Source organism: Anarhichas minor, unplaced genomic scaffold (assembly GCF_050575085.1).
Source record: "Anarhichas minor isolate MPS153535 unplaced genomic scaffold, ASM5057508v1 ptg000037l, whole genome shotgun sequence".
Classification (NCBI taxonomy): domain Eukaryota; kingdom Metazoa; phylum Chordata; class Actinopteri; order Perciformes; family Anarhichadidae; genus Anarhichas; species Anarhichas minor.
In genome coordinates, this window is record NW_027466483.1 from 3,408,626 (window position 1) to 3,433,327 (window position 24,702).

Sequence of the window (24,702 nt, forward strand, 5' to 3'; positions counted from 1 at the left end):
TTGAAGCGCTAACGCAGGTGGCTGCTGATCTGAATCGACATTGCAGATGATCAAATAATCACATTCTTACTTGTAATCAAAATTCACATGTCACCTGATCTACTAAATGTAAGTCCCATTTTGCAGATTGCTGTAGTCCTCAAAAGTCTGCAGTCCAGTGTCGGCTCATTTAGCAGAGTGTGATTCTGGGCTTAAAAGAGATCTTTTCTTAGGTATCCAAAACATCCACTCCACTGCCACGCACACAGTGAGTCATTCAGGCATTGAGTTATGAACGGGTAGAGTTCCTGTCTATCTACTGTAAACTGACTCTTACAGTTCAACATCACCGCTGTTCTCGCATCATGGGGCTAGTTCTACTGACGATCATTTTCACTTTATTTCTGATCTGGTGCTCATCACATGAAGGATATTTATGCAGCCGCCTTCTTCTTCTTCCTGTAAACATTTATTACAAATTCTTTAATGTATTTTTGTAAATTTAACTTGTTGCACAGTGAGTTTTCTATCGCCAGCACAGTGCAGCCATGATTATCAGACCCACCCTTATAATATGATGATGCATTCTGCCTCTGTGCTTGTTTGTATTTGTGAGCAATAATGGAAGTGTTGGATGGGTAACTTGCTGGAGGTGAAGAGTTGAATGAATAAATATTTACTGAAATTACTTTATGTGAACCATGACTTTTATTTCATGTTATTTTGACCCCAGCAGCAACAAAGCAGCAATGTAAGTACTTCACTTCACCACTATAGTCAATATTTATATTGGAGATTAACATTTTGCATTCAAAACATGAACAGAAATTAAATGTAAATACTTCTTGATGTAGCATTGGGATACTGATGATACCCTACATCCCTCTACCTCGACCCCTTCATCGCTTCATCCCTACCCTACATCGCTTCATCCCTACCCTACATCCCTTCATCCCTACCCTACATCGACTCCTACCCCTACATCCCTCTACCCCTACATCCATTCATCCCTCGACCCCTTCTGCTTCTTAAATCTAACAATCATTCATTATGCAATAAACCTCTCGAAACTCATACTGTTATTGGCGTGGTCCTTGTTAGTGAACAGTATTTGATACAACACCGGTGTCCTTCAGCGTCACAGTTAATGAAATATTATTTTCTCAGTCTACTGTTGGCTAACTGCTTTATTTGCTCGGCACAAATAAGTGAATGAATTCATTCAAAATACAAACTGGTTAAAAACAACAATGCATTTGGTCTTTGCAAACAGAAATGATGTCCGTGCATATAGAGGAGGTGAGTGGGGTCCAATCACAAGCGGTCCCTGGAGACGCATTAATAATAATAATAATAATAATACCAGGTGTAAACAGGGCCTAAGAATACATGTAGTGACACAGAATCAAAATTAATTTCTACGTGTCCAATAAACTTTCTTGGGATTCTGATGTGAGCTACAATGTCGGTGTCACTAAATTAAATCCTATTGTATCTGATGAGAGAGGTGGCACCGCTGTATGGGCATAGATAGCACATGTGAAAACAAAAAGTAATGTCTTACTTTGGCCTTTTCCAAGCAAAGGGGATGCTTCTGTAGCAGTTGAAGAATGCAGTCCGCACACAGAAAGAGTTGCATTGTCAGTTTTACCACAACACACACAATGACTACAATGTCACGGCAAGTGGAATGTACACAGTAAACACCACAGTGCATTAGATTATTATGGAAACACTGACACTGATCCATATTAATTCACCGTAGCAATCTTCTATAAATGGTTTTAATGCCAGGATACTTTAATACAATGGGATTTCACCTCACTAGGTCAGGGGTTGTTGGGAGGTTGTCATGGGAACCTGGGTATTGATGGTGATTCTTTGCCTGGTTTGACATCGAACCATACCTATGATGGCTCTTCTGAACCTGCAGGAAGAGATCATCCACTCATTATCAATTTAAAATACAGTACATCATTAAAACATTACTCAATGATTACTGAACAGGAGTACTGCCCTTTTTATATGTCTGTGCCCAGGGACCCACAGTCTCATTATGGGCCCATCACCCCCTCTCTATCCTCACAACTGCCTCTCACAAGTAACAAGTACATCTACACACACATGAACTATTATCAAAGCATAATGACGAGAAAAACACTCACTTTTTGTTGGCAATGACATAAATGCAGGGGTTGTAAAAGGTGGAGGACTTGGCAAAGAGTGGAGCGATGATAGCCATGGGGGCAGGGATGGTCTTTGGGTCACCAAAGGAGGCCCAGAGACACACCACGGAGTACGGAGACCAGGCCACCAGGAACATGACAATCATCACCATGGACATCTGCTGGCCACAAACACAGCAACACAGCTTTCATATAATACAGGCAAAAATATTGTATATAGTATAAAGGAGAGAGTAAATTGAATGAAGCCACATTTTTGCTCACAGTCCAATAGCATAACTACATGTGTAACATGAAACAGAATAGAATTGTCCTTTTAAGAACTTTAAGACACCAAGTCATCCAAAATTGTTACACGTTCGAAAATAAATGCAACGTCATGTTGTGAAAATTCCATTTACACATCGTCCACCATTAAAGTGTTCTCAATAAATTAGATTTTTCTGCGTTATTTCGCATCCGTCAGAGTTCTTTGACCGCTCAGAGCTGCCCTAAATGAAAACGTAAGCATTTAAAATGGCATCTGAGCTGATTCACTCGGTTCATTCGTCTCCCAGCACAAAGCACTTTACGACAAACAGAGTCACGCAGATTTTAAAAAACAGATTGTAGAAGCTGATCATAGAACAGCTTGGAATCGGAGATGGTCACAAAACAAAGGATGTAAGGTTAGATGGTAATCATTGTGCTCTAGGCAGCTAAACGATAGCTTCTTGCTAATGTCATTCATTCATAATTAACATAATGAATTAATTATTAATCAATTCAGTTTTGTCTTGTATTGCAAATAAAAAAACAAATGACATTCAAAAAAACGCATCAGACTCAGTGCGCAAGTTTTCTGTTTGTGACGATTTTTATCGGATGGATTTAAAAAACGCATACAAAAAAACATTTTGGGTCATCGTTACGCTGATAAAGTGGCCCATAAAGACTATATTGATTCAAATTTAATACAGATGCATGTGAGACAGACAACCAAAACATGCCTCTGTAATGATGTTGGACAAGTTTGTTTAACCGCTAAAAAGATGGGCTACGACAAAGCTGTGTGCCATCATAAGTGGAACACGAAGCAGAGTAGAGGAAAGAAGAGTGAGCTCGATGGCTCAGTGTGGTTCAGCTTTCACCTTGGTGACATCCATCTGATCTGACCAGTCGACATTGATGATGTCCAGGCAGTTGCTGGCTTTGTATCTCCTCACAGTGGCCGACACGTTGTAGTAGCAGTAAAACATGGCGGACAGAGGCAACACAAAGTTCACAGCGATCACAGCCATAGTGTAAGAGATGAAGGAGCTGTGGAGGAAAAGTTAGTTAGTGTCTGCTCAAACATTGACATACTGGATTATGTTTCATCTTTGGTCTGGCTGACTTTTAAAAGTCAGAGTTTAAAATCTTAATCCTTTCCAATCAATTCAAAGTTGCCTTATAGCATAATTACAGTTGTAATAGTAATGGCATAACATAGTAGTAGCAGTATAATATTCTCTTCTGGCTTCACTCACTGGAGCCAAACTATTTAAAATGTTCTAAATATGGCCAGTGTATTTTGCTCTAGCACTATCCAGAATTACTGGAATATCTTACTGTAAACTGCATCAATATTTGTTCAATGCTTGTGAAACATAAATTGGTCTGAATCTTTCCTGCTCATAATCACAGATATCCGTTTGTTCAGTTGAAACTGTTGTTTCTGTGAGTTATAACCTCATGATGCTGCTGTGACTGCTCCATGACTGAAGGCCCCTAGTAATCAGATGAATTTATGAAGGGCTTAAGCTAAGACATTCTTTACATTTCAGCAGCGTAACCTGATGTACTGTAGTAAATGTAGATGAACAAAAGTATCATTTATTTGCTATAGAGCTTAATTTCTGCAATAATCCAATATCCAATGGAAAACTCCCATTGGCTTTTTGTCGAAGAAACCGGGGCGATGTTTGCTTCTGGCCTTCAAAAATGCGTCATCCCTGGAGCACTCTATGATCCAGTGAATGTCACATTGAAAATGATGTCATGGCAGTTTCATGCAGGAGCTGCTATGGCATTCAGCGAAAAGTCCCGCCTTCAGAGAGGGTACTACCTGCAGTGCAGAACGAAATAGAGACATAATACCTGGTACCAAAAGTGAGGAGTCGAGCAGAGTTGTACGAGGCCGTGGAAGTGAGGCATTAGTGTGCTTTTGTATTGTTGTTGGGGTGTATCTTCTTCACAGATATATTTAGTATAGTTTTATGTTTTATGGTTGTTTTTTTACGGTTTTAATCTGTGGGTATTTATTTTCTGGGTTTTTGTAATCAGTGTTGGTTGAAAAGGATGCACTGTTTTTATGGATAAATAAGTTGAGACACAATAGCTGTGACAACTCAAAATCATCACAGTAGCAGCAGTATTAGTAGTGGCAGCAGTATTTAATTGTCATTATAAGTGGGCAATTTTCTCAGTAGTTTTATAACAAAACGATATAGTTTCTGCCAGGTGTAAAGTATGCAGTAACACCTGCAGTCTGCTGATAACTCACGCGTCATTCTGTCTCCAGTTGATGGTGCATGTAGCTCCGGTGGGGTCGGGGGCATAACCAGCCCAGCCCACCACGGGCATGGAGGACCAGAACACAGCATTCAGCCATGCTGCCAGGATAAGAAGGTTGTATGATCGCATCGTCATTTTCTGCCCTGGAGAGACAAATGATATGTCCATTCACAATGAAAGTTCAGGAGGGTCAGTGTGGAGATACTGGTTTGATTTGGTTTTGATTACAAGTGAAAAGGTTTATCCCATCAGAAACATGAAGGTGCTATGGTAATCCCCCCGTTACAATTGACTTTGATGTGTACAAGTAAGATCTCTTTCTGTCTGGATGGCGGCTCAAAAAGAAGGGTCAGGGGTCACCAATAACCCTGGGGATCAGGAATTATTTGATGAGTCGCCAGTTTATAAGGTACACCAAGCTAAAAGTAATGTAATCCAAATGAAGGGTCTTGCTATAAATGCCAGTGAGGGTAAAGGCTAAACAAAGCATCACTCTAAATGATGCGTTACAGTTAAACTAATCTACATCCTCCGAAATGATCACACAGTTGGATCAACACCTCTCTAAAATTGTAACCTTCATCAAGGGAGAATACACTGCCAACTATATAAATAGGAAGTGAGGGGGATGTGTCCCCCCATCCCCAGTCGAAATTCCACCCTTGCATGGCGAGCAGAAGTGCAGGAAATAGATACCTATGTCTGGTCTGCAGATGGTGAGGTATCGGTCGATGGCCACAACCGTCAGCAGGCCGATGCTGGCCATGCCAAAGAAGATGTTGAGAGCTGCATAGATCTGGTCGCAAAAACACAAAGATTACAAATAATAGCTAGTTAATGATAATGTTAGTGTAGTTAGTGTAATGGGCCTTGATGTTTTCTTGAGGTATTTGATTAGAACTAGTTGCATATTTTTTCTTCTTTTAGGTTTTTAGGTTTTCCGTAGCAGCCGGGGGCTGAAAGGTGGTACGCCAGGCCAACCTACCCAGCACGTTAACTAATCCTTTAGTTGAAGTAAAGTGTTTTCATCTTTCAATGCGTTCTAACTACCTTGAACAAAGCCATTGGTTTCAAAACTTTAACTAGGGCAGCAACCAATGATTATTTTTCATTACTGATTCATCTGGCGATTACCTCGGATTAATCAAATACACGCTTGGTCAATCGTGAAAATATTCAGAGAAGGTGCCCATCCAAATTTCCAAAAGTCAAAAACACAAAGATATTGATGTTGATTCATGACAAAAAAAGCAGCATGTCCTCATATTTGAGATGAACTACAACATCAAATGTTTAACAGACGATAAAATTAATCATGTAAATATTTGCCAATTTCTTTCTGTCAGCTCTCATTTTAAATGTGCTATAACAAATCAACTTGTACAGAATCTAAACTCATTCCAACGTTGCTGAGTAGAATCCATCAACTATTTTTTGGGAAAAGTTACAGTATTATTGCATACAAATCCAAATGGAATTGTTTAAAGAATTGCAATGAACCACACAATGCTATCAAACTGATACATATTGATATGTAACTAAGGCAACATTAAATGCAGATAAGTATGTTCACTGTGATGGATAAGTCAAACAAGTCTCAGGTTTCCCATCGTTGATTTTACAGCACAAATAAACTGCACCACTGGCTACCTGGAAGATAGATACACACCCAGCGAGCTACTGGTTTATTGTAGCAGTATTGATCAGCATACCTGATTTCCACTGGATGGATACAATTATTGTGTCGTCCATTGTGCTTTGACATTGATCAGTACTATCTGATCCACTGGAGGGCATTGTATTGACTGACTGAATAGATGTGAACATTTGGAAAATCAGTTGTGGTAAAGGTACACAGGCACTAGGATTCCCCCACTGCCCAGTTAAAACACTCTGCTTTCCCTGCTCTGCTTCTCACTGTAGAATAACATCTATGGCACAATATAGCTGTGCAATAACAAAGGCTGAGGGGAAACATAATCTGCCAAAATAATCCAAACACGTGGCCTTGTGCAGTGTAGCAGCTGATGAGAAGATGCCTCAGCCTGTAGATAAGTAGATTCTTATGGTAGGCTCAGAAAAAGTCACGTTAGTTAGTGTGACATTTTAAAGGTTGTAGAAAGCATGACGACATGGAGAACTACAAGACTGGTGACCCTTCTGACTGGGTCTCATGAATAATTCCCATTTATTTACATACATTTTGAAAAAATATGTAGAAAATGTGACTACAAAAACTGCCCAGTAAGCATTTTTAACTGTTTTTTCACACCAGGAAAAGAAAAACAGAATTATCCCGTTATGATGTGAAAAGTTTCTTGTTATAACAAAATGTTTTCATGTTATTACAACATATAAACTTATCACGTTATATCAAGACACTTTTCTTGTTTTAACAATTAACTAGTTATCTTGTTAACGTTTAATATTTCACATAAAGTGATAATTTATTGTATAAAACGTTTAATGTTATAACACAATAACCTATTGTTATAACATGATAACCTATTGTTATAACGTAAAACCTTCCACGTTATAATGTGATAAATTGTTGTTGTAGTGTAAAACATTTCACGTTAGAACTTGATATGTCTCAAGCACAAAGTGAAACCTACTCAAATTGTGTAAATGAGCCATATTTGTTATAACATTAAAACGTGAATCGTGAAACAGTGTAAGTGATCATGTTATAACATGAAAATATCTTAAATGTGAAAAACATCTTATTATAACCTTAAACTTCACATTATAATGTGATACTGATCTGTTTTTCCATTTCTGGCATGTCAGCAATACACTGCAGTAGAAATTAAACAAAACAAGAGTCTGTTTTTTTATGGAATAATTAAAAACTATTATCCCATTTTTAATACCGCTGAAGCAGTTCACGTAAGAGGGGTCAGTAGAACCTGTTCACACAGTTAACCAGTCTGCAAGGGTTACCTATAGGCATCATTCAGTGTAGACCAGCCATACAGTATGGGTCCTTGAAGAAGAAAAAAATTGGCAGAACATTCACCTCCCCTAATCTCAACATTAAATGTGGTTCCATTTACATTACTTTTTTATTGTATATGTAGGTTGCTCTATAAGTAAAATAATATATATGTGAAGACACATTCCACCAACCTGACAACCAGCGTAGCCAAATTTCCAGCTGCCGTGGATGTCTGAGGCAGCTGACATGGGATAGCCGATACCAGCCACACCAATGTCAGTAAAAGCAAGATTAATTATAATAAAGTTGGTGGCAGTGCGCAGCTCCTTAAACTTCACAAACATGAGCAGCACAACAATGTTGCTTAATAAACTTATGACACCTGTGAAGAGAAAGAAAAATGCAGGCAAAGTGTGAGGTAAAAGTCAAACTTGCAACACCTTTAATCCTGTATTTATTAAGTCACATTAACAGAGGAGTAAAGAAAACACAAGCATTTTAAGCTACATTTCCTCTGATGGCTCCAAGACTGTATTCAAGTCAAGTCAATAACTCAATAATCTATTGATTTTCCATTGTTATGGTTATTCGTTAACATTTGTTGTAATAATTATATGATCTGCTACCAGTAGTTGACCACCTATGAAAACCGCCGGCTGCATTACATTATAATGATTTTTGGCGCCGAGCTATCATCAGTGTCACTAATTCCACCTGTGCTTTTCCCCCTATGAGAAGTCAACCCAGTCACCAGAAAACATGTTGGCATTGTACTTTTTTTGCAAATCACAGAATACGTTGAATGTGGATGTTTGTGAATCAAAAATACGCTTTCACATGTTTCATATTAGCCTTGTATCACGCTCGTAGAAACGCGTAATGACACATGGTTAACGCTGTGAAACAATTGGGTAGGTTTAAGCCATAAAACTACTTGGTTAAGGTAAAGAAGATCATGATTTGTGTTGTTATAGCGTAACATAACAACGTAAATATATAACAACCGCACTTAGCACACTTTCATGCAATGTTACGTAACATGCCGAACAATATTACTCAAGAAGCATAAAGTCAATGGTAACTTTTGGTTTCACACAGGACACGAACAGTGGTCTACTAGGTGAGAGTGCTGTGTTTGTTTGACCTATATGCACACTTATTGGACTTTCTCACTTGTTATACTCGTTATTACACCACGTAACTTTCATACCACACAGCTTTTAATACCGGTTGCTCTATATACCACTTCACTTGATTGGATCAACGCTCATTGTACTCTGACCGAATGCAGAAACATCGACATTCAACATATCCGTGGTTTGCAGAAAGGTAAAATGCCAACATGTTTTCCTTGACTTGGCTGGAAAAGTGAAATATCTGCTGTGAAAAACTTCTGTGAATCTGATTAATTTTGGGAATGTAAACAAAAAAGGGTGCTCTGATGCGAGCAAGGCTAAAAAATTCAGGCAAGAAAGATTTATTCAAACCGCAAAACACCACGATCAATACAAGATGGACAGAATCTTAAAAGAGAAGACAGAAAAGAAATGGTGATGCTAATTAAGAAAAACAGTCACTTTCAGTCTTAATGAAGTTGCCATGAGAGAAATGCAAAGTAGGAATTCAGAAACAGGTCTTGGAATACAGTGCCAAGACCTGGATCAGTTACATAATGCTATCAGGACACTTTTTCAAAAGGTAACAATGGACTAGTTTCCTTTCACCATCAATGGCCTGGAAACAGTCATGTTTTCTTTTCCCCTCGTGTTTTTAAAACTGAGTTTTGATAAAAATCTCATTCTTTAGGATGAATGAATTTGTCACACAGCCAATAATACTCTAAATTCCCTTTTCCTCCCAGCTTACTATTGATGGTTAGACACTTAACTGTAAGATGTGCTGAAAGTTAGAACAAAGATTGAATGCAGGCTCCTGAAATGACTCCAGAGAGTTACACACTTTAACTTTCGACAGAAGAACATCGATCAGAGAATTCACAACATTCACATTATTCATCCTCTATTTCTACTGCCATCGGCGGCCTCATCTTTGTTACCTGCAGTGATAAGATATCCAGCCACTATGTTGTGCTCCAGTTGGGTAAAGACACTTTTTCCCCCGTAAAGTGCAACATCATCTGAAACATTGACTCCAGAGTCAATCCCCATTTTCTGAGGTGTTTAAAAAAAGACCAAAACTAAAATGGCCCTAAATTTAAGTAAACGGTCTTCCCACTAACAGTGTGGGAAGGAAAATTACACGGAGAGGCAATAAAAAAATAAAAGAGAGATAAGAGTTAGAGAGTCGGTATTGCAAAATGCTTCGTCAAACTAAAATCTGTTGGGTTTTGTTGTGGAGTGGTGTGGTGGTGTCCCCAGTTAGCAGAATGCAACAGGGCTGACCAAGAGAGGATTAACACTCACATGGAGTTGCATGGCTCTGGCCAATAAGCTTTGACATTACAAAACTGTAGTTGAGTTAATGCCTGAGCCTCAAACTGAAGACTGTTCACTTCACATACTGTAGATACAACCAAGGCTGGATTAACAACTGGCAAAGAGGGGCACCTTGGACCCTCAAGACCCCAGGTTCACTGTGTAGCAGTTACTTTGATTAATTAATAATGATTAATTTATACAAACTGTAATGGAAAGGGCCTTAAGGTGACTCTGCATTTTTACCTAATCCCGAGGCCCTCACTTGTTAATGTCAAAATCTAGTTTTAGAGAGTGCTAACACCCAAAGCAGTAAACGTTTACAGCTACTGAGCAGTGGTGGGCCGTCAGGGCCAGCAAGGCCTTCTCTGCTGGCCTAAACAGAATCACAAAGTTATAGCTATTTTATAATTTAATAATTGTTCTTAAATACACTACATGTATTATAATTTATAAAAATATTTTTCCCATTATCTTATTTTCTCATTGCACAGCTACTGTCTTCCTCAGTTGCTCTGCTTCCAGTGCAGCTTGTTTTAAGTAGAGCTTTTATCCAATCAGATTTCACCTCTGTGTCTCTAGGTAAGAAGAGAGCACTGTTGCCAAATATTTTTCCGGGGAAGCTAAAAGTTGCTAAATGACGTTGTGACGTCATTACGTGATGACGTCATTACGTAATAACGTAAAACTGCGTCATTACGTGATGACGTCATTGCGTAATAACGTAAAACTGCGTAATTATGTAGACTACACAATAACGTTACTCAAATTGACTGTCCATCTCGACAAATAATATGATTTGACATCTGTTAATTAAGATTTTTTGTTTATTATCACATTTTTATTTGTAGAAGTAATTTAAACACAACACATTTTATATGATCAGATATTTTTAAACACAACACATTGAATTATTGAACAATTACACATTATTGAACAATTACTTTTTTTTCTTTTCTTATTAACTAGTAAACCTACACATTCTGAACAATTTAAGCAGTGTACTGGTAGTTAGTTAACATGCAACCAAACTGATCAATAATTATAGGTACAAGCTAATAACAAGGTATATATGATATCTTATTGAACAAGCAACTTAACTCAAATAATGATGTGTGCACTGGGCATCTCTTTCTAGCTGTCTCCAGGCTGTTGTGCTGCTTGGCTGGCTAGCTGCTCAATGGTATCCTCCAGATATTGCCGCTGTTCTCGCTCACACGGCAGTGCACACTGCCACCATCAGCTGTGTGTCTCCGCCAGTTCCAGAAAGTCCACTCCTTGCATACATACTGTAAATATGATGAATCAAAAAGTGGAAAAGAAAACCTCTTCATCTTCACTGTCCAACTGCATTGTCACGGAGCTGGAACCAGCAGAAGAGGATGGAGTGGCCTTAAAGCCGTATGCTGTTTTGGTGCCAAACTGCTCCAGAACTTCACTTGGTAGTTTGTGCTGGTAACAGGTATCTCCAGCCAGCTTCAGTCCATACCACCAGGAGTATGGAGTTGAGAGTGTGCAGTAACATCCTATTTCTCAGCTTTGACTTGACCACACTCATTTGGCTGAACAGCCGTTCAACCTCCGCATTTGACTCATTCACTCCAAAACTCAACTGTATTTTCAGTTGAGTCCCACCTAAACAGATGGATGATTCTCCATTGGGAAACAATTTTGTCAATTGTTTGGGGATGGTACCCCAGTAGCTCAGCTACTTTAATAATTTCAATGGTGCCTTTATTGTGGTTTAGCGTGTCCTTAACACTGAACAAGGCCATGTTTCGCAAGGCTTCTCGGTTGTCTGGGAGCCTTCCTTGCAGCTCCTTGCTTAAAGCAACAATGTAGTTGATGCACCGTCTACGAATTACCTTTTCGTCGTCTGGCGCAAGACTGAGTCGGGACACTGTGCTCTCGAAAAGGTACCCAAGGTATGGTGATGGACTGAGATGTCCATCAATGGCATCCTTCAGGACATCAATTTTTGCCATAGGGTGGACTACTCTGCTGCAAATTGATGTTAAGAGGTGTACCAGGTTGTCCAAAAGCTTGACAGGATCTGTTTCCTCTCCCTGAAATGACTTCAATGCAACTTGTACGTCGGACAGGATTGATTTCAAGAATGTCAGGTAGACATAGTTGGTCTTGTCCACGTACATGGCATGGAGCACATCCGCCATGTAGCAATGCTCACTGGCCTTGGTCAACTCAAAGTGGAGTTTCAATTCATCCCACTGGCTCAATATACGAGTTACCGCAGGCTCAATCGATAGCCAACGTGTGGCACACACTTTGGTGATCTGCAAGGGTTTCTGGCCACAATTAATTGTGGCATACACTGCTTTGTATGCCTCGCGGCTTTTTGGGGAAATCGAAAACCAGTTGTAGGTTTCCCTGATTAGGTACTCAACACTCCTAGGGATGGTTTCTTTGGATGCTGCACTGATAGCCAATTATAAAGAATGGCACACACAGCGGATGAGTACCAAATTGGGCAATGCACATTCTTCCTTTAAAATCTTGTGTACCCCGTTGTGCACCCCAGTCATCACGGACGCATTATCAGTGCCAATACCGTGAAGATTCTCTTTTTTAAGGTTACACTTCTTAAGTAACTCAACTACTGCCTTTGCTATTGATTTGGCATCGCTCCCCTCCAATTCAACCAGCCCGAGAAATGTGGACACAACGGTTCTTTTTATAGCACTGAAATACCGAATCACCACACCCAAGTATTTCGAGACACTGACATCAGTGGACTCATCCAAAAGGAGACTGAACTTCTCATCCCCCACATCTGATGTTACTCTTTTGAGAAAATAAGGAGCCAGTACTCCCCTAATCATTTCTGTGCACTTAGTGCAGTGCATTTGGAAGTTTGTTGCTGCCACAGAATCTGAAAAGGCAGCTTTGCAAGCCATACCTAAATGGTCACATGCTAGCAGCGAACAATGCTCTGCAATGGCCATTGCCATAGTAGCTTCTGCGCTTTTGCATTTATCCACTTTCTTAACCAACTGTGGTAATGTAGATTGCGTTGCAGGGTTGTGCGGTTTTGATTTATTTATATGCTTTGCTGTAGCACAATGTTTTCTGATGTCATAGATTTTTGCAAGCATATCTGATTTGCAGTACGCACAGTATGCCCGACAATCATCCCCAATTACTGGCTTTAGCCACCCTTTAAATTCAGGTACAGACTCCCACTCTTTTCTGTACTTCTGGCTGTACAATTTTGACTGAGACATACTGCTGCTGCTGCAGTCAGCCAACAATGATTTGCTGCGTGTCACTGTCGGGCTGTCGGCTGACTCGGCTGGGCTCACTCGGCTGCTGCCCCCTCCTGTGCACGAGCTGAGCACATGCTGTTGACGTCACCCACAATGCACTTTTGCAGCCAGGCACGTGTGTTGTGGGTGTGGCTGTGTGTGACGGAGAAAATCTTTTTTGTGTCATTTAGAGGGAAAATGCCTGCGTGCATTTTAGCATTTGAGTCACTTTAAAAAAGTTGCTAAAAGTGCCAAATATATTTTCATAAGTTGCTAAATTTGTTGCTAGGTGCTGTTTGAAAAAAAAGTTGCTAGGGTAGCCTGAAAAGTTGCTGAATCTAGCAACTAAGTTGCTAAGTTGGCAACAGTGGAAGAGAGGCCACAGGCCTGCAGACTCACACGTGAATCCCTTTGCAGTTTAAGTGAATGGGGACGATATTGTTGATTGCCATAGTGTTCAACCAATCAGATCTTTGGTTTGACATGTTGGGCGTATTCTTTGACGTGCCAGAGCCTTCTAGCTGGTCTACAACTACATCAGCATTATACCGTATTCGCACCGCGTATTCGCGGCATTTGCGGCATTTGTGCCGCCGGTCTCGCCGGGGACTATTTGTGTTCATTCGCGTGAATAGCGCTGGACCCGCCGGAGAGGGGGCGTGGTGTATCGCCCTGAAAGCCGTTCAACTGCCATCAACCATGGAAAAAATAACCTATTTCTGCTTAGTACGTGTTGTGGAAGTCACAGATATTCCGGAAAACTAAACGCCGTCATGTCTGGTTCATAACATTGTCCAGAGGAGCTCCGTGGATTTTATCGAGCTGTATTCACTGTGTCTAGCAAGCCACACGTTGCTGTTTACTACAGCTGTATGAACACTAAATAAACTGATTTGGCTGTGATTTAACGGCAATAAACCAACAAAAAGGGACTCCGAAATAACTACGTAATGATGCCGATTTGTACTTGTCTTCTCAATGGAGCTCGGATCGATCGGTGCTAGGGTATGCTAACATTGTAGCAGATCCACCAACACTCAGAATAACGTCATCTAGACGTAAATACGGCAGCGTCTATTCATTGTTTGTACCATATGGTTTACACACACACACTTATACACAGTTTGGTCCGGTCTCCATTAATGAGGTATCGTAGAGCTCTGGGTGAACACAGACGGCTACAGTATTTATTTCCTGTTTCAACAACGGCAGGAAGTCAGTGATGACAGCAGAAACATCTTAACGCTGATAGGCTATCGCGTCACAGCGTCACGCCATTTTTTCCGCCGAAGTTGGAAAATTTCAACTCACGCGTTTGGGGTGATTTGGCGTTTGACAAATTTGCGTCAATCGCGCCGCAAATTCGCGTCAATCGCGCCACGCCATCGCAAATTCCAACTCCAGTCTCATCGCGTCTGTGCATAGACTTTGTATGTAATCTACTCGCGCGAATAATTCACGCCACGTTTGGTGTGAATGCACCATTACATGCAGCTCAGTTTTCAGGTGCAGCTCTGCAGTGAGGTGCAGCGTGTGCTGTGATTGGTCAGTGGGCGAGCACTTGACTATTGTGAAACAAAACTTAAACTGGCAAAATTTAGTCAGAGTATAGAGTTCAAATTGAAAGATATGGAAGAAATTATGACATTTTTTGCATTTTGCTTGGTGTAGATTATTATTTTTTTTACCTAGCTTTGTTTTTTTAACAAAAGGATTTGTATGAATGGTGTTCCTGGCTGACAGCGTTGCACATTTTATGGCTGGGAATGTGTTTGATTTTAACTGAGTATCTTGGTGTTTGGAGCTATGCTATGCTAACCGGAGGACGCCATTGCACAGCAGGACACTACAGTGCTTTTGAAAAGTTTTGGAGAGACTCAAGTGGATCTACAGATCAACGAACACGTTCGCAGGGAAACGGAGCTCCGGTGTTCGCCGGCCGGTGTTCGCCCAACGAACACCGAACAAACGGCGGACGGTCGGTGTCTGTTCGGTGCGCGTTCGTCGAAAGACGGCCGGTGTCCGTTCGTTACTGCGGTCATGTGGTCCGTCATCCGCGGAACCTCGGTCACGTCAGCCGGCACTTGAAATGTAATGCTCGTCTATTCGTGGTGCTACGGTACGGGTGCTTGGATAGCCCAAAAAGCCCGGAAATAGACCTATATTTCATCAATAATTTGCCCAATTTGTTAAAAAAATGTCATTTTGTACGTTATATGAAATCCAACAATAAAAAAATCTGAAATTACACTGCTGTATAATCTTTAATTGAAAAAGGGGTCGAAAATTATAATATTGCCTAATAATCATCTTTGATCTCTAAAAAAAACATTTCCTTCAATGGTTAGCTAAAATTTCCGTTGGAGTTCTGTTCATGATGACCCCATGTATCTCCATGTCCAATGTAATCTAATTTTACTGTACAATCTTTGAGAAAATTTAAGGCAAAGTCAGCTCAAATGACATTTTGATATTTATAATTTCCCAATATTTGACATTTTATAAAACATAATCCTTAAGAGGTTATGTCAATATTTCACTTGATTCTTGTTAATGACGACCCTCACTATGTACATGAATAGTGTCATGAAATATTACTGTACAGTTTTTGAGAAAATTAAAGGCAAAGTCAACTCAAATGACATTTTGATATTCATCATTTCCCCATATTTGACATTTTATAAAAATGAATCCTTCAGAGGTTATGTCAATATTTCACTGGATTCTTGTTAATGACGACCCTCACTATGTAACTGAATATTGTCATGAAATATTACTGTACAGTTTGAGAAAATTTGATGTAAAGTCAGCTCAAATGACATTTTGATATTCATAATATCCCAATATTTGACATTTTATAAAACATAATCCTTAAGAGGTTATGTTAATATTTAAATGGATTATTGTTAATGACGACCCTCACTATGTACATGAATATTTCCATGAAATATTACTGTAGTTTCTGAGAAAATTAGATGCAAAGTCCGCTCAAATGACATTTTGATATTCATAATTTCCTCATATTTTAAACTGTTAAATAAAGATATAAGTTAATCCTTTATACCTTTTTGAACAGTTCCTTAAGAGGTTCTAGTACATTTTCAATGGATTCTTGTTCATGATCACTCCGACTATGTCCATTAAAAATCCCATGTAATTTTGCTGTATGTCTAATGTTTTGATTGTCTATATTATTAAGCTTTGGTCTTTTGTGTCATTTTGGACATATATAGCTCTACCTCCCTCTACGTACCTCCTTAGTGTGGTGGTGATCAAAGGCATTGTTCTAAAACTAATGTATTTGGATTCGGATTCAGTTGGAACACATGCGCATTAATTATTTTCTAATTGTCAAGTTTCAAAGAAAAACTTTTAATGATAAAAACACAACATGAAATGCAAAACATATCTGACCACCCTCTTCACACAGACAGATATAGCAAGGGGCATATAAAAAGAGACAAAAAAACATAAATGCTGTATGTGGATTTAATTGTTGCACAAACAGCATTTCCAGTCATTGTTTTTTATTTTTAAAAGCAGGGATTTTTCCATCTGCAGGCTATCGGCATGGAACCATCTGTTACAGCTGTCACACTGAATCTGAAAAAGGATAAAATTGAAACAACTTAGTAAAGATAGACTTCAAACAGGAATTCACCCCAAAAGCAAACTTTATTTAAATTTGAAATTATTTTCATCATTTAATCAAATGGGACATTGTTATTGTCATGGTCACAGCTTTTACAATGTTGTTTTTTTTGATTGACAATCAACAATAGGACAAGGTCCTATATCTGAATTTGTCAGCTGCCATGGTGCAAATGCAAGGAAAAGAGCAAGGCAGAGTATATGGACATATCAGAGTGGCTTGGTGCAGATGATAGCAAGTGTTCCTTGAGATTGTGATGGACAATGAAGCCTCTTTGTCCTATGTATTTAGTTAATTTGAAATTGCACACATATTCCTGGAAACTCAAAAGAAAGTACACCAATCTTGTCTGCGTTGCCAAGATTAAAACAAGAGGTGCCCTAGTGTTAGAGGAGTAAACTGCAATATCACTGATATGACTCTGAATGGCGAACTTTGTTACATGACATTCCCATTCTCTCTCTACTCTCATTTCCTGTCAGCCCTCTACTGTCCATTCTCAATTAAATCTACAAAACGCCAAAACAAAAACTCAGATCCATTAACAAATGCACAAATACAACTAATTACAACACCTTACCCATTCAGTGATAGCAGGTCCTGGAGTGGGTAGCTTTGTGGCAGAACACATGGCACAGTTGTTTTCGATGTCAAAAACTAATTTAGAAACATTTTAGATCTTTAGTAGTACAATATCACAGTATAAATAAATATGAAGAAATGCTGTCACACACCTGATGCTTCGAGTATTTTAAGTGCCACGTGTCGACGTTCCTGCACCATCCCTTTTCTTGTTGTCCCAAAGGCCATGTTAGGTGTTTAATATGAATTAAAATAGAATATTTAGGTAGATAACAAAAAAAAAAAAAAAAGCTGGTAGGAGCAAAAGGAATATCCTCGTCTTGGCTGTTTTCTCAGATGTTTTTCCTGGATGTTATTTTTTTCTGTCTGTTAGCATCAGTTCTGTTTGTATGTGTTGGAATTTAACAAATTAGCCTGCATTAAATGTATTTAAGTACTGCACATAAGTAACATTTTTACATTTACTTAATTTTGTCTTGTGAAAATTGTAAAAAATGAAATACAGTTTCACTTGATCATGCACTAAAACCCGCATTTAAAAAAAACATTCCAAGGGTAATAAATTTACCATTTTGTAAAAAAGATTGTTGTAACACAAACATCAAAGGGTACACACAAATGTCAGGACAGTGACACACTCATGCCTACATGCAGACACACACACAAAACACAAACACATAGCTCTATCTTTATGCAATCATGATTAGGCTCATTTGTACTGTATAGAATGACAGACAAAATTATTGCAATTGCTATAAAGTTATATCTTTAATTGTCATTGTGACGACCCCTCCCTTCCACCAGGGCTCTGGTGTCCTGTTTTCAGGTTGTCTTTCAGGATGGTAATCTGCTGCTGATGAGCCACACCTGGGCCTGCAGTAGGTCCCAGCTATAAAGGCTGACACTCTTCTTTGGCTGGGGGTCTCTCCTCTCTGACTCCTGGCTGGCTGGCTGGCTGGCTGGCTGGCTGGCTGGCTGACTGACTGACTCCTGGCTGGCTGACTCCTGGCTGGCTGGCTGACTCCTGGCTGGCTGTTTAGTTCAGTTATTTGTTCTTAAATTAATGTATATTTGATTACTTTTCTATTCGTCTTGTCTACCTCATGTTGCGGCCTTTTGAGCCGGGTCGCGACATCGTGCTGAAGTGACTCATTTTTAAATAAGCCATCAGGTAAAAAGCAAGCACAGCATATAGCTTAACAATACAACAATTTTCAAACATACAAACAATTCAGTTCTAACTAACAAAATCTACTCATGAAGAAGCCATAGTGGCAAGAACTTTACCAGCATTCACAAAAAAAGACAGCAAGCCACAGATAGTCTAAGAAACACTTTTCTTCTAAACGCTTAAGTACATTAAACTACAAACACACTTGAAGCTGCTGTAACCATAAACACAAGAGTTAACGCTGTGTCTTTCAAAAAATGTCCAGGATTTTAAATTGGCCACAGCCCATATTCCTAGGCAGTACCCAGGACATCATCCACTTGCTATTTTCACTAAATAGCTCCTTTAGTCTCTTTGCAAGACCACTTCCGTGTCCAACAGATTTGTAGAGCCTCATCATATTAACGACACTGTCGAAGTCATGGTCCAAGTAAAGCATTGACATGTCTTTATCAAGGCTTAACTGCACAATATATGACAGCAATTCTGTTAGCAGGAAAGTTTCTTGTAATCTCTTAAGGATGTGTATTTATAACCTGTCATATATTGGGAAATTATGAAAATGAATGTAAATTGAGCTGATTTTGCCTTTAATTTTCTCAAAAACTACAGTAATATTTCATGACAATATTCATGTACATAGTGAGGGTCGTCATTAACAATAACCCATTGAAATATTGACATAACCTCTTAAGGATTCATTTTTATAAAATGTCAAATATTGGGAAATTATGAATATCAAAATGTCATTTGAGCTGACTTTACATCTAATTTTCTCAAAAACTGTACAGTAATATTTCATGACAATATTCATGTCCATAGTGAGGGTCGTCATTAACAAGAATCAAGTGAAATATTGACATAACCTCTTAAGGATTCATTTTTATAAAATGTCAAATATAGGGAAATTATAAATATCAAAATGTCATTTGAGCTGACTTTACATCAAATTTTCTCAAAAGCTGTACTTCTCAAAAGCTTAATGTACAAAATGACGTTGTTTTTGACTTATATCAAATTGGACAAATTATTGATGGTATAAATAGGTCTATTTCGGGGCTTTTTGGCTATCAAAGCACCCGTACCGTAGCACCTCGAATAGACGAGCATTACATTTCAAGTGCCGGCTGACGTGACCGAGGTTCCGCGGATGACGGACCACATGACCGCAGTCGTTCGTTGCGCGTTTGTACACCGAACGCCGGCCGGCGTTTGTACACCGAACACGCACCGAACGGACGGGTGCGCATTCGGCGAACGCCGGCCGGTCGCGGTCTATTCGTCCATGAGAAGGTCTTCTTACTGGAACTGAAACGATGTACTGGGATTAAACTCTTTAACTCTTTAAGTGAACAGCATTCGGTAAGTGACAAACTGGGTTTTTTTTTTTTTACATCTGCAGTAACTGTTCATTTGTCTATCTTGTAGTTTTTATGAATATGAATGGCTCGCGCTCTAGCGCTGCAGTGTTGCTGGATTGATTTGTCATGCTTGACATTTTATGTGACTGGTTCTTGTCATTGTGTTAATTACATTGATTCTGACTTGTCCGTTAATGACGAAGCATCCCATCAATGCGGGGTTATTTCGGACATTTGATTCTCTGTTTGATTCAGTAGGGAACAGCTAACTGCTGTTGTTTCCCCGCTAAGCTAGTTAGCTTAGCCTCCCTGAACAGACGCAGGGCCTCAGTGTTGCCAACTCCTCAGTAAGGAAAGTAGCTATTGGCTGTCCTAAAAGTCGCTAGAAGTCGCTAAATGACGTCATCGTCTAATTTGCATAATTGTAATGAGCGCTGTAGGAGAGAGGCGGGAACAGCGGCAGCTTTGCGCATGCGCGATTCATTTGCAGTCTGGACACGAGAGTGTGGGTCTCTTTCTGCAGCTGGGACTGCTGCGTGAGGGGCTACTTTGAGACTAACTGCCTGTGAGTGATTTGGGGCGGCGGAGGAGCTCACAGCAGCTCCCGCGTGCCGAACAGTACGTGCTTTCACGTCAGAGTCAAAACACCAGAAAAGTCTCCAACAACACCAGAAAAAGTAGCTAGATTTGTCGCTAGTTGCTTTTGACAAAAAAAGTCGCCATGAGGGTTTGGAAAGTCGCCAGATTTAGCGAGAAAGTCGCCAAGTTGGCAACACTGCTCAGCTGTTTTTTGTTATTGTTCCGGGTTCAAAAGGTCACACATCCCGTTATCTGTTACATGACTGCAGTCCACCGAAAACAGTGTATTTCCCACAATTTAAGCTTCTGCATTTTCCAAATGCACTAGTATTATTCAAACGTATTGTTCGGTTCATAAGCCCCGTACCAAAAGGTTTAATACGAATACGTGTTTTATTACACCAATAGAAACAAATAACCGTAGCTCAGTAGAACAGCACAGAAGGCCCAGGTATAAAATGCACGGCCTGCCACTGCATATGAATATATGTCACTGGTTCTTGTGAGTTTGTTGTTGTCATTGTGTTAATTATACTGATTTAGACTATGCATTGTCCGTTAATTACGAAGCATATCGTCATGCAGATCCAATTGTCCTGACAATTGAATCTGTTTGGGCTGTTTTATTTTACAAAGCAAGAATTATGGTCTGGAGAAATGGGGATTGTGTGGTGATTGTTTAGCCCTGTTTCCATAGGACCCGAGAGCCCCCCACGGGGGGCTGTTTTAGAGTGTGTAGCATTCAGCATGTCGTAGAAAGCATTTTTCATAAAGAAATATGATTATTGCTCCAGACATATTAAATATCGAATTAACGGGAAAAGTCCGAGCAACATCATCATACCAGCCATTCTAAACACTGCAAACACAATTATACATGAACTAATATCATATCTGGAAGATATCTAGAAGATTTGCCACAATTCTGGCCAAAAATCGACGACCTATGCTCTCTCTATGGCTCTCTCATCACGGAGCACTGATCGCACATGGCGGATGAACACATGCAGGAGGGGCACGATTCGACCCGGAAACGCACAGCGGCGTCGAAATTACTCTTTCAAACCGTTCAAAAGTTATGGGTATACATGCCAACATCAGCCACATGTCACGAGAAAATAAATTGGGTAAAAAAAAAAAACTTACGTTTTGACGGTTTTGGCGATGTAAAACGGATTTATTCTAGCCGATTTCTGCACAGCTCTGCCAGCCATGTTGTGCTGCGAGTCTGTGACTGGTATCAATGCGCTCGCGGAATGAATCACAAAATGGCAGACTATTCTGTGAGGTGGAGCAATCCATGTAGAGAGGGGGGTTCGCCCTGCATTTTGCGATTTTTAGTCAGTAAACAGACCCGGATACGATCAAATGCCCCCGCATGGCTCCCGTTGGACTATCCCGCATCTAAAAAGCTCTCACACCAGTAAATCGGCCTTACCAGGGTCACATAGACACACATTATGAGCCATTTATTGTTATGAATGACAGATATGACGCATCATAACTGCTCAAAATTATTCAAAATGGTGTCAAACTGATTTATTAGGATTATTGAACACTCTTAGTGATAAGAAAAGTGAATATATAGTTAATATTTAGTTATATAGTATATACAATTAGTATACAGCAATGCAACAGCTGGTTCCCTAAAATCAAAATTTTGATTTTTATGACCATTTATGCTGGCCTGCTTCACTCAATCGAAGTAAAATATGTTGTGGGGACATGTAAAACGTGTTCTATGTCTGTGGCGTATTTTTAGGCTTGCAGCTGCATTATTTTAAAAAAAAATTTTTCAATACAAGTGCTTTTTTCAGGCGAACCTAGAAATTTTTCAATTTGAGCTGTGCCATAAGTGTATCAGTTATTAACCAGTAACATATACACAATATTTACATAATTCGACACATCTCACAAGTGTTACCAGTATTCTAGCATCAAAATTATTAAAATAGACCTTGTAGTTAGAGCTCGGGACTCTCTTGAGTATGGGTATGCAATTTTCGAGCAGAGGTCTAAAAATAGGGCTAGGGTCCTATGGGTTAAATCAGTAGGGAACAGCTAAACTCTGCGGGGAGAGTTCGTAGCTTGTTTGCTGCGGTTTTCCCATTAAGCTAGTTTAGCGTAGCCTCCCAGAACACACGTGCGGTGCCACAGCAGTTTTGTTTTTTTTGTCCCGGGTTCAGAGGTCACACAGCCCGTTGTCTCCTACATGAGCGCAGTCCACCGAAAACGGAGCGGGCGGAGCCACATTTCCTTAGAACACCCATTGTTACCACAGGTCAGCTTCCATAAATCAGTTTTATGATTTTAGTTGAGTCACCCGTTCTTTGTATACATCCTTAGAGGCAAGTACATTGTACTTTTTTGTTTCTCATTCATTTTATTTAAGTATGATTTTGCAACAAAAGGGAACATAATACACTTTCCAAATTATTACTTTTATAGTCAGTTACAACAATCGGCTAAAATAATGAAAATAAATCATCCAATATTATTATCATTTAAAAGTATATATATAAAAACGTTTTGCAACGACGCACCGCCGTTACTTGGACCACGGATAGTGTGTGAGATGGGGTCAAGAACATTGTATTGTATTTATTGTATGCATTTATTGTTGGACTGTGGATGCTGGGAGCATTGTGCACAGCTAGGACACAGAGCTGGTCCTTTTGTAGTGATGTGACCTTTCGTGTCGAGGCTTTGAAGCCTGTGTCGAGTAATCCAGGACAATTTTTGTGAAGCGCGTATCGAGGCCTCGCAAACCGGCCATACCACGTGACTGATTCAGGAAATGGTTCACGGGTTTGGCGTGCGTTTCGAAATATAAGGGGCAGTGAAACGCAATGGTTCCCCTGTCACATTTTGTGTACTTCGGACTTTATTGCGCGTTTGTTTGCAAACTATTCTCTGTACCCCAGCTTCATCTGTGCCTGTGAAAGGGTGTTTTCTAAAGCAGGCGAAATAATCAAAAAAAAAAAAAAACGCCTGAAGCCCAGCACTGTGGAAAAGTTGTTATTTTTAAATAAAAATGAAAAAAATGTTTTACGTGTTGCATTTTGTCCCTAGTAAGATAAGTAGAGTCACAAACCAAGAAACATAAGTATATTCGGCCATGGGTCAATGGGTAGAGAGTGTAGTCTGGTAACTGCTAGGTCAGCTGTTCGATCCTTGACTGCAACATGTTAAATGTTGATGTCAAGCTTCGTACATGTATAAGAAATCCTATCTTTAACTTTTTTTTTTTTTTTTTTTTTTACTTTTCACATCACAACCCTCTCCCCAATTTGTTTCCACTTTCCCTTTTGACCCCACCATTGTATCATAAAGACAGACACCATATTAATAAGTTCATAAGTTATGTATTGGCATCACAAACATCATTCATTTATTCAATTCAATGCTTCACACACCAAAGCCATGGTGTCATTTTAATCACTCTGCCTGTTTTACATTTATTGTCCACTTGATGGCGCAGTAGAGCAAATGAAGCACCATGAAGCTTTGACCCATGTGTGAACCAATTGGATGGAAAGCTTCAATGCTTCATGAAGCTTCATCTCGCCATCACTATCCTTTTGTTCTCCCTGCCAACAAACAGACAACTGCAGTCAGTGACAAAGTGAATAGACTTGACTGTGGTAAAAGTCTATGTGGCAGAACATTATTGTGTATATGCAACAACTTACCTCTGCCTGTTTCCTCTTCCCAGGGTGTTCAGGCAAAATACTTCCCCGGGGCTCGAGCACCCATTTATAGTTCCGGGAAATACCAACTACAGGAAGCGGGTAGGGGGAAGTGAAGATATGTGTTGCTGTGTTTATTTAGATAAATGATGGTGTTTATAATGTACTTTATTTATTAGGCATTATAATTAGATGTTAATTAATATGGATACTTGTGGTGTGGGTAAAGTCATGTAAATATTTATTATACATATATGTTTAGCAATATACTTACCCGTAGATGGCAGGGCTGGTCCAATTAGCTGGACTAGGTGTATAAAAGGGCCTCATTT

The 24,702-nt window shown here is 39.6% G+C and overlaps 1 protein-coding gene across 1 annotated transcript; it reads right to left on the reverse strand.

Annotated features, from left to right (window-relative positions):
- Window positions 1–1,777: 1,777 nt before the first annotated feature.
- rrh (retinal pigment epithelium-derived rhodopsin homolog) lies at window positions 1,778–9,806 on the reverse strand. Its single transcript, XM_076107033.1, has 7 exons — window positions 9,695–9,806; window positions 7,830–8,020; window positions 5,397–5,496; window positions 4,690–4,843; window positions 3,296–3,464; window positions 2,145–2,323; window positions 1,778–1,906 (listed from the first exon to the last, which is right to left on the reverse strand). Exons 1-7 carry the CDS (start codon window positions 9,804–9,806, stop codon window positions 1,804–1,806), a joined length of 1,008 nt encoding a protein of 335 aa, XP_075963148.1. The 3' UTR covers window positions 1,778–1,803.
- Between the last annotated feature and the right edge of the window lie 14,896 nt (window positions 9,807–24,702).

What these genes read in the sequence shown, in the direction of transcription:
- rrh (XM_076107033.1), bottom strand. Translation starts at nt 9,806, where the DNA reads ATGGGGATTGACTCTGGAGTCAATGTTTCAGATGATGTTGCACTTTAC. An exon ending in TGGATATCTTATCACTGCAG is followed by an intron (nt 8,021 to 9,694) that starts GTAACAAAGATG and finishes TTCTCTTCACAG; the next exon opens with GTGTCATAAGTTTATTAAGC. An exon ending in AACTGGAGACAGAATGACGC is followed by an intron (nt 3,465 to 4,689) that starts GTGAGTTATCAG and finishes TTTCCTCCACAG; the next exon opens with CTCCTTCATCTCTTACACTA.